The following is a 15133-nucleotide window of genomic DNA, read 5'->3' on the forward strand; positions in this document are numbered from 1 at the left end:
AGAAGTTTGAGTATAATCTGAGAATGTTAGACCACAGGGGAAAAGAATCTATAAATTGGCTCACTGCCACCATGCCCTTAATAAACTAAGCAAACCAGCCACAAATAATTTTGAAAGGGCCTAAGAAAAATCTCATGTATTTTTAACATTTCCTCAATTCAGATTCTCAAGTGGAACAGGTATTTTATATCAATAATGCAGACAATTAACTTCCTAATTTTCACCTGGCTTTGATATATATTTAATTAAGTGTTACCAGCTTATCTCTTGAAGAAGGCAAAGAAAGCAATAGCTAAGATTAAGCTAAGGTCCACCTTTGAAGGAGTTGGTCTTTAATGTTTAAAACATGAGGAAGAGAATTTCAAATGAAAAATCTCTGTTTCATATTTATGGTTATCTGATAATCTCCTATTCATCACATGATATTCAAACAGCCAATCAAATTTTACAATTTAAAAACTAAATGAAAAACATATGCAATTAGGATTTTAAAGGGGATGCTGAATATCTACAAATTTCTGTGAACTAAATTGAGTTCTTAACATTGGAGCTTGACTTTCAAAGTCAATGTTTTTTTAAGAAAGAATCAGATTATGCTAATAAAGACCAAAGCAAACATGCATATTACTTTCAGAAAACAGAAAGTAAGGTACAAAGGATCCTTTGTTTGAAATGGAAACAAATGGCTGCGCAAGTTATTTCAAAAATATTCTCCTTCATAAGCAATAAAGGATATAAGACTCTGATGGCAGACAGAAGTACAACTGGATATATCAAATGCATACCAGCAGATGGCACCGGAAGTCAGACAGCACATTCAGAGACCGTGAGAGACTTTATAATACTGCATTTCTGAAATGGAATCAAATTCTTGAATTCCAAATAGATTTTCTATTATTAAAATGTCTGACACCAATCATAAAATCCAAAAAATGCCAACAACAATACTGTCTTGAATATAACAAACAAATATGAATCTAAAATGAAAGGCACTGTAAATAAAATGGGGATCTCGACGTCAATTTTTATTTAAAAAAAAAAATCATTACAAATGGAGCCATAAGAGAAAAAGAAAGTTCAGTTAATAATTTTGTTTCCCCCATTTTTACCTATAATTTTCCTTCCCACTAATGCTAATTTTACTCTGTCACAGGGCTTTGTTTATCATAAACATGAAGAAAGACAGTTCAGAGTAGATAGAGAGTATTAAAAAAAACTAAGAAAAGTTTATAGAAAGAAAAAAACAGGTCAAGTTTCCTTGTACCTACACATATGAGACTCATGAAGTTGAAGTTCAAAAGCCGCAGTGTCCAAACCTTAAATTTTTTAAGGAAAAGAATGAAACAATGCTGCTATGTCTAAGCCTGTCTGTTACACGGGCCACAATGTCAAATACGAACAGAAATCAATTACAGAGAAGCAGATTAGACACCAAACTGGAGTCAAAAAGTAACCATATGATAGCAGAAATTGAAATCTTGTTAAGAATGTTAAAATAGAATGTTGTTTCATAAAAATGAAACAGGGTAAAGGAAATGCCTCAGGGCAGAAGACCTGAATAGAGATTTTTCCAAAGAAGATAGACAGATGGCCAACAGACACATGAAAAGATGCTCAACATCACTAGTCATCAGGGAAATGCAAATCAAAACCACCTCACACCTATTAGAATGGCTATCATGAAAAAGCAAGAGATAACAAGTGTTGTCCAGGATGTGGAGAAAAGGGAACCCTCGTACACTGCTGGTGGGAATGTAAATTGGTGCAGCCACTATGGAAAACAGTACGGAGTTCCTCAAAAAATTAAAAATAGAACTTCCTTATGATCCAGCAATTCCACTTCTGGGTATTTACCAAAGAAAACAAAAACATTAACTTAAAAAGATATACGCACCCCTATGTTCACTGTACTATTATTTTCAATAGTCAAGATAGGGAAGCAACCTAAACCTCCATCAATAGATGAATAGATAAAGGCGATGTGGTATATACATACAAAGGAATATTACTCAGCCATAAGAAAGAAAGAAATCTTGCCATTTGCAACATAAATGGACCTAGAGGGTGTTATGTCAAGTGAAATAAGTCAGACAGAGAAAGACAAATACCATTTGATTTCACTTACATGTGGAATCTAAAAAAACAAAAGAACAAACAAAACAAAACAGAAACAGATTCACAGATACAGAGAACAAACTGGTGGTTGCCAGAGGGGAGGCAGGTGGGGGATGGGCAAAACAGGTGGAGGCGATTAAGAGGTACAAACTTCCGGTCATAAAATAAACAAGTCATGGGTGTGCAAGGTACAGCATAGGGAATATAGTCAATAACAGTGTAATAATTTTGTATGGTGACAGTTGGTAACTAGACTTATCCTGGTGATCATTTTATAATGTATATAAATGTCAAGTCGCCATGCTGTACACCTGAAACTAACATAATATTGTATGTCAACTTTACTTCAATAAAAAAAAAGAAAAAAATCTCTGAAAAAGACTTGACTATTCCCTGGATGTAGGGTTTGTTGGCTGTTTTATTCTACCATCATAAAACCAGTAAAATCTTGTGTTTTTTTTTTTTTTACTTGAGGAAGATTTGCCCTGAGCTAACATCTGTGCCAATCTTCCTCTACTTTTTATATGTAGGATGCCACCACAGTGTGGCTGACGAGTGGTGTAGGTCCGTGCCCAGGATCTGAACCTGCGAACCCGGGTCACAGAAGCGGAACACGCCAAACTTAACCACCATGCCAGGGGGTTGGCCCCCAGTAAAATCTTATTTTTACAAAATATATTTCATTAGAAATGTTATTCTCATACGATGAAAGCAACTTAAAGGAGACTTGTGACCAGTTTGTAATTCTTCTTGGATATGCATTTATGTATATATACAGTATCTTGCATATACCTTTTAGGGTTGAACATGAGGAAGAGAACACTGAACCTTTCTGAGAGGTTTTCTCCCCTCCTCGGCAGACTCACTTAGGTCTCCAACCCCTCCATGGACTTGCACGTTCCTTCACGAGGCAGTGCTCACTCAGCGATACCGGGGGAGAGCCGGACAAAACAGCAGGAGAGGACAAGCTCTCCGACCCCCGAGACAAAAGTAAAGCCAGGACTGAATTGCCTCAAGGCCTTCTCTCAGGGAATGTATTTTAACATTACAAGATGTGTGCATGAAGTATTTAATTAATATTTTAAATAACACATTTTACATACCAAGATAGTCATTTTAAGTAGTGCTAAAGCAGCTGCCTTCAAATTTAATATTATTTTCCCTTACTAATCCACTAATTAAACTACAAATTCTTCTATAAGAAACTATGTCTCACAAATCCATGTATTTTATTTATCCAGTATCTCACATGTCCAAAATCCTCCACTTAAGACAGAAATCAACAAATAGCTATTCAGGAGAAAAGAAGAGAATAAAAAGATAACTGCTTTTTAAATGATTACACTGACATCCACACATCCACACATATATATAAATACATACTCTGTTTTAGAGGTTCCTACATATTGCCATTATATTATTACCATAATGTACTATGTGCAAATAAGCAGTGCATTTACATTAAAATTGTTTTGAAGTAGGAACATCCACAAAACCAAAACACAAAATCCATGTCCTCAGATGTTAACATTTAAGAGTATGATAGCATGAAACAATAAAAAATCATCAGAACAATATTGTTAAATGCCGTGCTATATGATTACGACCAGATTTAATGATTTCATGGACCTGTAAAATTAACTTCTACCCCCAAATAAAATGGGAACAGATATGGTTGAACCACCTAGGTTTTAATACCAGTCCTGGCACGTCTAGTGGGGTAACCTTAGATATCAACTTCTCTGAGCTTTAGTTTCCTCATTTGTAAAATGGAACTGATAACAGAACATCCTTCATAGGATTATGTGAAAACTAAGAGTGAAACAATAGTTTATAGCTTTATAAAAGTTTATAACTTTAATAAAACAAGAACTTAAATGTTAGTCTTACAACAACAACTCATTAATTTGTCCCCCAAAAAGCTATTAAAAAAACAATTACCATCTACTATCACCATTGTTTCATATACTAAAAGAAAGCCTTCTCACTAAATGAAAAAGATAATTTCTCTCTGGACCAGTGCAAACTTTGCCATAGACCAGTACCAGTCTGTGGCCAGTATTTGGTAAACATCTGTTAAAGCCCATGAACTTTACTGGATTTCAAGAGAATTAAATCAATGACTCTGAAATTATTAGGGACACTTCAGTGAGAACATGGAACATGAGATGAGATGGGGAACATGGATAGAATCTGGGGAGACAAAGGGAAGTGCCCCTACATCTTTCCTTTCAGGTACCTAAGAAGAATGCTCTTTCTTCATCTGGAAGCATTTCAGTATTATTTGAAACATTACTTCTCTTAAAGCCACTGCAGCATTAATTATAACATATTTCAGTCTTCTCTAAAGCCATCAAATTATTATTACTGCAAGTGACAACTTTCAGATATTAAGAATAATAGTTTTGGGGCATTTTTATCTTCCTATGAAAACAACCGCAGGCGTTGCCTTACCAATGGTGCTTAAACACTATTTGTGAAGAGTACCAACTCACAGCAAATTGAAATCGTCAGGTACACTGTGTCTTAAAGTAAAATATCTGTTCACGTAATTATGATGTTTCCTCTGGATGGTGGTATATGTTTATTAATGTTAACAGATTATTATTGACTTGTATGTTACACACAGTGCCAAATTACTATGGCTCAACTGTTCTTAATATAATACTGTATTCTTTACCACATAATTCACTTAAAGATGCTTTTGATCCCAGTCTTCCTTTTTTTCCTTTATAAACTGTCCCAGCAGTAGCTTTCTATAGTCAACTCTCAAAGAGCTTGTAAACAAAAGCATCGAGAAGGTTTTTCACTGGAAAAAACTATATAGACAACTCTGTGCCCCAAGTATGCTAAGCACTATTGTTTTGTCTTGCTCCTTGTAAAACAGCAATACATTTTTGTTGTATACAATTATCTTTAAAACATACTAAATTATAATCAACAGTCAAAATAATTTGTTCCTTGTATTTCTTGAGAACCTTTAACATTCTTGGTGTGTTTTCTTCAGTAACAAGCAAGAACAAATTCTAGTCAAATGAACAGAAAACACCTGATTTTTTAAACCTTCCTACAGAAGCGTGTAAACAGTACGGTGTAAGAGCTAAGCGTGTATTACGTAGATGGACGCCCATCAAAGCAAGGCGTTCAGCTTACTAGCTATGAGACCTCAGAGCAGTTACTTAAGCCAGTGGTTCCCACAGTGTGTTCCCCATCAAGGGTGTCATCACGACCTGGGGAACTGCTAGACATTCCAATTCGCACGCCCAACTTCAGACCTACTGAATCAGAGCTCTGCAGGTGGTACTCAGCAAGCTGTGGTTTACGAAGCCCTCCAGGTGATTCTGATCCAGGCGCAAGACTGAGAAACACTGACTGAAACTCTGAGACCAGCCTTGCAAAACCAGAGTGGTAAACAGCTCAGGGAAAAGGACTTGGGCTCTCATGCAGTAAACTTTTATCAGCATTATCTTTTTTTTTTAATCAAGGGCCCAAATTAAGAAGAATAAGGACATCAAAATGATGTGTTGCTGCCACAGGCTGGGACTGAAATGTGCTGACTGCCAGCAGTGGGCCTGGTACCAAAATAGGCCTCTGGCTGCTGGGCAGGCCCTAAAGATTTGGTCTCTGAAATCACAAGTGGGCAAAATGTCCCAGAAGTAATATTTTATCCCCTTATAAACCAAAGCTACGTTGCTCTTAAGTGACAAATGATAGTATGGGGAGAATGAACACTGATCTTTAGCTCTCAAAAGACACTGGATTCTTAGCCCCACTTAACACTCCCCAGAGGAAAGGCATGGGGAATTCTCCTAATTGACGTCAGCTGCTGTAAGGGAAGGAATGCCATGACCTTAAACTTGGCCACTGGTCCACTCTCACACCCAGGAACGAAGCCAGAGGGTTCTCCTGGCAACTGCCTGATGTGCTAAATGGCAGGCACAGCCACTGAGGGAATCCTTTGCTGCCCCAGGGACAAATCCCCCACTGCAGGAAACAGACAAAGCGGAGAGATCAGCAGTCTGCCTAAGCTGATGCTGGCCTATCCCCTCTACCCGGAGACCAGAAAATGAGCTCTAAATCACTCTGTTCAAAAACCTAAGCTCCTGCTCTGCATTTGCTTTACAAATGAGGGAGATGTTCCTCTGCCAGTCACAGGGAAAACAGGAAAATATGAGAACTTAAGGAAAAATGTAGTAAATTGGATCCCTGCATAAAGCATCCTACCATATTCCAGAAGACTTTAATAGAAATCAAGTACAAACGAATCAGATGTTTTAAGATCAATGTTAACTACTATTTTTTAAAAGCCCTGTAATCAAAATCGAACCCAATCCTCCTACCCTGCCAAAGTCCTCACCATGGCTCCCCTGGACAAGCAGAAAAGGTTCTCAATCAACTCCTCTCCCCACTCCATTCTACTCATTTCACCCAAGATGCTATTCTAGCCACAAACTTAGTTAAGTAATTCCCCTGCTCAAAGACCCCCTTGACTCCCCAGTACCTACAGAACAGTGCCAAATGTTTACATGCTGCTACGAGAAGGTCGTATCCAATTCTGACCGTTCGACCTCAGACCTCAGGCTCACCCCCACCGCTCACACCCTACTGAGACCCTGTCCTCCCACAGAAAATCTCCAAGAGCATGCCTTGCCACTGAACAAAACATACCAGTGCCTTTAATATGCTATTATCTCTGCCCAGAATATCCTTCCCTAGCTTTTTCACATAAAAAAATTTTACTTATCACATATGATCCAGTTCAAATATCATGTAATCTGTTAAGACTTTTCTTGGCTTCCCTGCATTCCTTTTTCTGAGTTCCCACACTAATTTGTGGGCGCCTCCACTATAGCTCTTAACAAATTATATAGTAATTCTCTGTTTATGTATCTGACTCCCCAGCTAGACCTTGAGTAGTCCAGCCAAGGACTACGTCTCAGGTGTTTTATCATCCCTGGTTCTTGACCTTCTGAAAGAGTTCTCAATCCATGATCAGGACAGGTAAAATCCCAGCTATTTAACAGTTTCTTTAACTCAAAGATGGAATATAATAATCGTGGGCACTCGCAGGAAAACCTTAGCCATTTAGAAGACAGGAAAACTTTTTGGCTTGAAATTACCTATATCCAGTTGGACACTTCTTAATTTGCTTGAATAAATCTAGGTCATATCCTTAAATTAATCAACAATTTGATGTACATATCTTTGGGTAAATATCTGTTTCAGCTTTCTTGTTATATTCCGAGCTCTTGGAGAGCAGAGACCAGGTCTTACTCACCTGTACATAACCCATACCACCTGTGCCAGGTAAACATTCAATAAATGATAGTTAAATCGAACTCCCAAAATGAGTTGTGTCTTAGTTGGGGCTGCCATAACAAAATGCCATAGACTGGGTAGCTTAAACAACAAACCTTTATTCCTCACAGTTCTGGAGGCTAGAAAGTCCAAGATCACAGTGCTGGCATATTCAGTGTTTGGTGAGGGCCCTCTTCCTGGTTTGTAGATGGCCATCTTCTTGCTGTATCCTCACATGGAGGAGAGGGAGGGGGCTCTCATCTCCTCCTCTTCTTATAAGGTCACTAATCCCATCATGGGGGCTCCACCCTCATGACCTCCCCTAAACCTAATCACCTCTCAAAGGCCCCACCTCCAAATACCATCGCATGGGGGATTAGGGCTTCAACATATGAATATTAGGGGGACACAAACATTCAGTCCATAGCAAGTTGCCACAATGATATCTGGCCACATGTTTTAATGTTCCATTTGTATGTCTGCAAGGAAACCAAGATAAATTCAACTTGATTTTCAGAAAAGAATCAAAGAGGGAAAATACTTTCCCTGACAAAATGCCTCCAACACAGAAACACATTCTGCAAATTAAATCTCTGAAACAGCTACCATTCTAATCAGGCAAGTTAATTTAGAGAAAAGAGCAGAACATGCCTCATACCTCCCTTGTTTTGACTGGGGACCCAGAATCCTCATCTCACTCCCATGAGGATGATTCCTGGCTTATCTAAACCACCCCCCAGGAGGGCCAGGGACACACTGCTATATCTCCTCCTCCAGAGGGACACATGCGGGGAGCAGGGACTAGGCAGATCCCTTGTCCTTCTGTCCTCTCCAAAATAAAATGTACAGTATTTTAAGGGAAAAAAATCCTATATGAACACAAACTTTTCACTACTTTATCAATACTTGAAGGGGGTGAAAGGGAGTGGGGCAGCTTTGTACATTTAAACATTAAAGAAATGCCCATGGAATGAATCAATGTCCAGATTTCAAATAACTAGAACACTAATTTCCAGGTTTTTCTTAAAATGGCTGCAAACCATGGTACAGATGTTAGCATAACTTCTCTATAAACATTTAAGAGTGAAACACTTTTATTAATGAAAAGTAGGAGGGGGAGGAGTGGAGGGAAAGCTGGTGAGTGGATTTTGTGCATAATTATAGCATACTTGCCACTGGCTTCATTTGGAGAGTTAACATATTCCACACAAGGATTTACTGGCCAGTTTCTACCCAGACAGACACACCTTGTCAGTTTTAGGAATCTGACATCTGCAGGTGAGAGACTATTTCTAATACACTTGAAAGCCACCATATAGCCAGGCTTCAGGCTACATTAAATTCCTTGCTTCCTTCCTCTTAGTCTTTTTTCTCAGGTTTTCATTTGTAATTGTATTATTTCCTTCTTCTTCCTCTTCTTTCCTCTCCTCTAACTGTTTATTAAGTTTTCCATCTTTCTTCAGCATGGAATTCTGAACTCTATAAAGAATACTCTACCCTCAAGACTTTCAGTGTAAACTATGCGTATTATTGCATAGCCTAGTATCAGTAACCCAAACAACAAATATTCTGAATTTAAAAATAGATATTACACTGCTGGTTTACCTGTCCAGATATAATAAAGTCTCAGATCACAACCATACAAAATTTTACCAATAAATTTTAAGAAGTTTAATACAAAAATTAAAAATTAAAATTTGAAATACAAAAATATTGTAATTTTTTCTGATCAATGTACCCTGCTTTTATTTTGCAATCTTCCATGTTTCAGCTTTTTCTCAGAAACTCATAGGTTAAACATGAAGCTATGAATTTAGCTTTCTGGTGAATTATATGCAAAAGGTTTTTTTTTCTTTTCCATTTTATCCAAATGTCAAAATAAATATTTTTTTCCATTCCTCTGCCACTATTATTCCATGTCCTTACACTGCCAGAAAAGGGGGTAGGAGGTCACTGCAATGGACTCTACTGGAGGCTCCTTAGATCCTGCCTTCGTCATGAAATATAAGCACTCCTCTAGAGAAAGGTTTTTCCTGCTTGGGTTATATTCCACTAGTGTTACATATTCTGTGATATCTCCATAGCTGCTTCTGTCACTATCTAAAATACTTTAGTTTTTTTCTCCCCCAGGGAAACTTATACATAATTGAGTCCTGATTTCCAAAGTCTCTTTGTATCTATATCCCAAAATTTGCCAAAATGTCATCTGGGATCTTACTGGAAAGAACAGGTGATCTGTACTGAATATGAGGGCAATTGCTCTGGACTCCAGAAAGGTTCCAGGATAAAACGTCATAAATCTCACTCTTCTAGAATCCTCCCTACGTGTTCTTTCAGGACAGAGGCTAATTAATCAAACAGAAGAGCTGACTGCATCCCAGAAAATACACTGCCCTAAATATCTATCTTACATGTTTCTTTTAAGTTAGAATTATCACTTTCATTAACACCAACTGGGCTCATTAGTGAATTTAACATGAATTCTTTATTGGAAGTCACACATTATCATGTGAAATGAGAAAAAATAAACTCATAATAAAATATCAAGCCATGCATTCTTACTAAAAACAAATAAGCTTAATGAGAAAGATATCATTTACAGCTAATATTTTACCATTAATTTATAAGTGGAATTTATACTCAATTTTTTTTTTTATTTTATTTTTCCCCCCAAAGCCCCAGTGGATAGTTGTATGCCGTAGCTGCACATCCTTCTAGTTGCTGTATGCGGGACTCGGCCTCAGGATGAACGGAGAAGTGGTGCCTCGATGCGCACCCGGGATCCGAACCCGGACCACCAGCATCGCAGCGCGCGCACTTAACCACCAAGCCACAGGGCCGGCCCTATACTCAATTTTTTAAAGTAATTTGTTTTTGCTGGTGGATGCCAAACTAGTATTTAGATACTAGAAAATTTTAGTATTTTAGTATCTAAGAAAGCAAAGCGTGTTCACATTTGTTTTGTTCTTATATTTTCACAGTGTCCATGAGTTAGAGATAATAACACGACTCCATTTTAACACATGGAAAACGGGGTTCATCATGAGAGACACACAGGGAAGTCTGGGGCTTGATTCATTCACCACTGGCCAACACCAAGTTAACACCACTAGAGCCAATTTCTCCTGCCGCCTGGTCCCAGACACATTCTGAATTACAAACGAGAAAAAGAACATTGCCAACCAAAAATAAAATGTAACTAATGTAAATTTCTTTGGAATAGGAATCATCAGGGACATTTTGACCAAAGAAGGTATAGCCTGAAACTCAAGAGAGCTTATCTCAACAGTAACATTCAAATACACAACTGAAGGCCAGAAAGATAAGTAATGAAGGTTTGGAAGAAAGAAGCAATCAGTAGTATATATGAAATATTTTTAAATGTCCCATATATTTTGAAAAGGACAATATTCTGTGTCTAAATTTTTTCCCTTTGCCAGAATGATAATAATTAAAGAGAAAAAAAATGTTTTTTAGCTTCTCTAAAAATGAAAACTTGCAAGTTTAGCAAACTCCACAGAGGGTAGATCAAAAGTCTCTAATATTTGATACTCTGCACCATACAAAATTTTTTGACAAGATGTAATTTTTATAGTCTAAGAGACTTAACGCAAAACACGTATCTGCCCACAAGAAGTAAGAGAACAAAAAAGCTCAAAAAGTAAAGACATTTTTAGACACAAAATACTATAGGAAGAAGAGAAATGTGGACTTCTTCCTAAAATTCAGTGGTTCTCAAACTTTCATATGCATCAGAATCATCTAGAAGACTTGATAAAACAGATTGTTGGGCCTCACCCCAGAGAATCCGATTCAGTAGTTCTCGTGTAGGGCCTGAGGATTTACATTTTAACAAGTTTCCAAGTGATGATGATAATGATGATGATGATGATGCTAACCTGGGGATGACACTTCGAGAACCACTGCTTTAAAACTTAGTCACTTACTCAAACACTGTAGCAGTCTTAGTATACTTTGTCTAATCTCTCCCAATGAATATCTTGTATTCTTTGTGTCAGCTAGTGTTTCTACTGACAAACAACATCACTTCTTAATTAAAGTATTACTTCAGAATATCCTCCTCATCATCTCTAAGTTGCACACCACTTTTTAGAGCATCACAATCTCATAGATAATTAATACACAAAAATAAAAATATTGTTACATATGTATAATAACTTTAGTTCTCAATGTACAAATTTGACAGTAAAAGAGTAAGATGAATAGGGTATTTGAAGACTCATTGGTAGCTAGGACTTTTGATTTGATGCTAGAAACAACAAAGTTTGGGTACAAGTGAGCAGCCTCCATCCTCGGGGCTTACCTGTGACTGGTGCATCAATATCCAGCAAATTTTTTTCCTGTCGAAGGATTGAAGCCCCCTCTGTTATTATTCTCAATGCAACACTCTCTTCCAGCCTGCCTTCCTTCATGAGATGTGCCTTTAAGATATCCACACGAGGTTTCCCATCATTATCAAACACTTCTTTTGCTGTAAGCCGGTGACTTGGAGGAAATGGGACAGCTGAAAGAGAAAAAGACAAATTATTACTTTAGCCAAAATTCAACAACAAAAGATTCATTAATAACCACCAAAGGGCCGGCCCCATGGCTTAGCGGTTAAGTGCGTGCGCTCCGCTGCTGGCGGCCCGGGTTCGGATCCCGGGTGTGCATCGACGCACCTCTTCTCCGGCCATGCTGAGGCCGTGTCCCACATGCAGCAACTAGAAGGATGTGCAGCTATGACATACAACTATCTACTGGGGCTTTGGGGGGAAAAATAAATAAATCTTAAAAAAAAAAAAAAAATAACCACCAAATATCTATTCCTAGCACTAACCACGTTTTGGAGTATTTCAAAAGTTCCCACATTAAAATATGATCAAGGGCTATCAAGAATTAAAGACTGCCTTCTTCCTTTGATTCTAGACATAATGTGGTTGCTAAAAGGACATTCATAGTTCTTATTCATCCAGTATCTATCTCTTGCATCTAGAAGATCCTGATTGAGTTAATAAAGAAAAAAGAGGGAGATATGTTTCTGTTAGGCAATAATCAATTCAGCACAGAAAATACTTCCTATACATTCACCCATAACTGACTCGGGAGAAGATGTTTCTCCACTAGAAAGCAGGCTCCTCTACTTGGATTAGAGCAACGGGAAAAGGTCTGCCAGACCCGATTTGTCCCTTCAACTAGAGTAACGTCTCTGAGTAACCTGATTGCCTCACTGTTTAAGGAGAGAGCAGGAATCTTAGAGCAAAAGGCAAAAACACACTGAATCTTGGACAGGAAATCAGGATTTGTGTGAACAGGGAGGGGCAGTACCTGGCAGGGAGGAGACACAGGTATTTAGGAATATGATACAACGACAAACTCCCTGTACTGCTCAGACTTAGAACCAACCGTTCTCTCTTGCACCCCATGCCTTCCTCACAGTAAGGAGCTCTCTTGCAGCTACTGTCATTCTTTACATCTGTTAATACATTCATTCACTCACGCAGCCAGGGGATAGTCACTAAATTCATACAGTGTGCAGGACATCCAAAGGTCCACGGTCAGAGATGGCAATCATGAATGTTACATTTCTGATAAATAGCTCATAAGCCCCTTCAGTGAGGGAAACTCATCATTTCTGTTTCACCTGTGAGTTCATTTACTGGACAACTCAGATCTATTAGAAATATCTGAAAGCAGCACCAACACAGTTTCACATAACTTCCATCTACCAGATGCACCACGCCATATGCATGAGAACATCTCCACAGGATGGTTCCTCTCTTAAAAATAACACCTGATGTTAAATAATAAACCTAGCCCTCTCACTTCCTAGAAGTGTCTCTCAAAGAAGCAAGATTTATGGTAGACCTATGCCAAGAAATTTGCAATCTAATAGCACAGATTTGTTACCCAAGAGAAATTATAACTCTTTAAGGAAAAAGAAAACTCAGGAAGTGAACCTGTGCTGATGGATGCACGCTTGATTGTCCTAACAGTCCAAGCGTGTCTGTTTAACTACGCTGCCGAATGAGGCAGCCGTGGCAGACTCAGGGCATGAGGATGAGGCCTGCGTAGTCAGACGAACCTGGGTGCAAACTTGGCTCTGCACACTCACCAGCTGTATGACCCTGGGCAAGTCAAATAACCTCCTTTGGCTTCAGTTACCTCACCTATATTTATCTGAGGAGTGTCATAATAACTAAAATAAATAGTAACAGTAGTAGGTAACATTTATAGAGTGTTTATTTTATGCCAGGCATTGCTCGGGTAATAAAGTCAGATACAACAGAAAAGCTGTAAGATGAGTAATGCATAGGTACACGTGTTTATATATAAACGTATTTAGTCCCCATAACGTTACTGTAGAGGAGAAACTTGAGGCTCAAAAACATTACGCGCCTTGCCCAAGATAATCACCTAGTGATTTATATGCAGACCCAGTGAGCGTAAACCCCGGCAGTCTGGTGCCAGAGCACCTGTGTTAACAACCACACTACACTGCTCTCCAGAAAGCACTTCAGACATTGCTTAATAATTAAAGAGTGATGGGCAAATTATTTTTTAGAATTGAAATTCTAATACTGAGATGTGTTTCTTATAAAAACCACTTTTATTTTCAAAAATTATTTTAGGAAGCTTATAGTAGAATAGATACTATAACACAAAAGCATGATGTAAAATAGCAGACAAAACATATAATGCCAAAGCATAGCGTGAAAAAGAAAATTTAAGAATTAAACAAAGAGAAGAAAAAAGAGGAAACAAGCCCGTTAGATTTCAGGCATTTGGGGATCATCTTGTTCATTTTGTTTCCCTGCCCTCCCTGCTTTCCGTGGCTAACATATACACTTGTTAAGAAAACATGGAAACATTTCGATAGCCACATTTCTTTACCTGGGTCTTTATGTATGGTTTGAAATTAGAAAATATCCTACCTGGCAACTCTTCAGAATTCCCCAGATACAGGATGGGGGATAGAGCAGGGGATGCCAAAAGGACGCCAGGAGCGGGGCCAGGAGCTGACTGTTTTAGAATGATGTCCTAAAGTACAGGCAGGACAACTGTGAAGGTGTAAGTGGTTCTGCACAACTGCCAGGCCAGAGTCCTAAGAGCCTGGAAGGGAAGGAGGCTGATTTATGGTCAGACAGATAAAAGCAGTGGGTCTCTGCCACCCACCATAGCTGGCCTTATGAAACTGAAGACAGATCAAAGGTTAAACCTGAAAGAGCCCAAGTATTGACAAAGGGGAAAGGCAAAAGGAGAGCACCACAGGGAGGGCATCACCTTCATGGCTGGACTCTCTCCAGGTCCCAGACTCCCTCCAAGCCAAGATCACTGCAGTAACAGATGCTCCACCCCCGCTACAGATCCTCCTAAGGTACCTGGCTAAGGTAAAGCCACCTGCTGAGATACTAGAGCTGGTTCCCAATAAACAGGGGCCAGAAAAGAGAGGAAAAATGCCAGTCAGAGGGCTCTGTTTTCAATTGGAGGATGGGGACACTGATGAAATGGGGCCCTTTACCCATTGAACAGATGGCAAGGCCTGCAGGGAACCGAGATGGGCAGCACCGATGCCAAAGTTTGAACACAGAGATGATATCATCAGAGGGAAGTTTTCTGGGACAAAAATAAAAGTGGGCTAATATTTGTGTATTTGTGCACCTTTCGGCTTCATAAAGAAAATACAAGCCTTACAAAGGTCACATTTATGCACTTTCTC

At 38.7% G+C, this 15133-nt stretch overlaps 1 protein-coding gene across 2 annotated transcripts in view; it reads right to left on the bottom strand.

Annotated features, from left to right (window-relative positions):
* Positions 1 to 15133, bottom strand: part of PPP3CA (protein phosphatase 3 catalytic subunit alpha) — a 320879-nt gene that overhangs the window by 149956 nt on the left and 155790 nt on the right. For both annotated transcript variants that reach the window (XM_004431001.3, XM_087434642.1), the window contains exon 2: positions 11738 to 11938. In XM_004431001.3, coding sequence (XP_004431058.1) covers positions 11738 to 11938 — 201 coding nt within the window. The remainder of the gene's footprint in view (positions 1 to 11737; positions 11939 to 15133) is intronic.

Source organism: Ceratotherium simum, chromosome 8 (genome assembly GCF_057802395.1).
Source record: "Ceratotherium simum simum isolate JZ-2026a chromosome 8, ASM5780239v1, whole genome shotgun sequence".
Taxonomy (NCBI): Eukaryota; Metazoa; Chordata; class Mammalia; order Perissodactyla; family Rhinocerotidae; genus Ceratotherium; species Ceratotherium simum.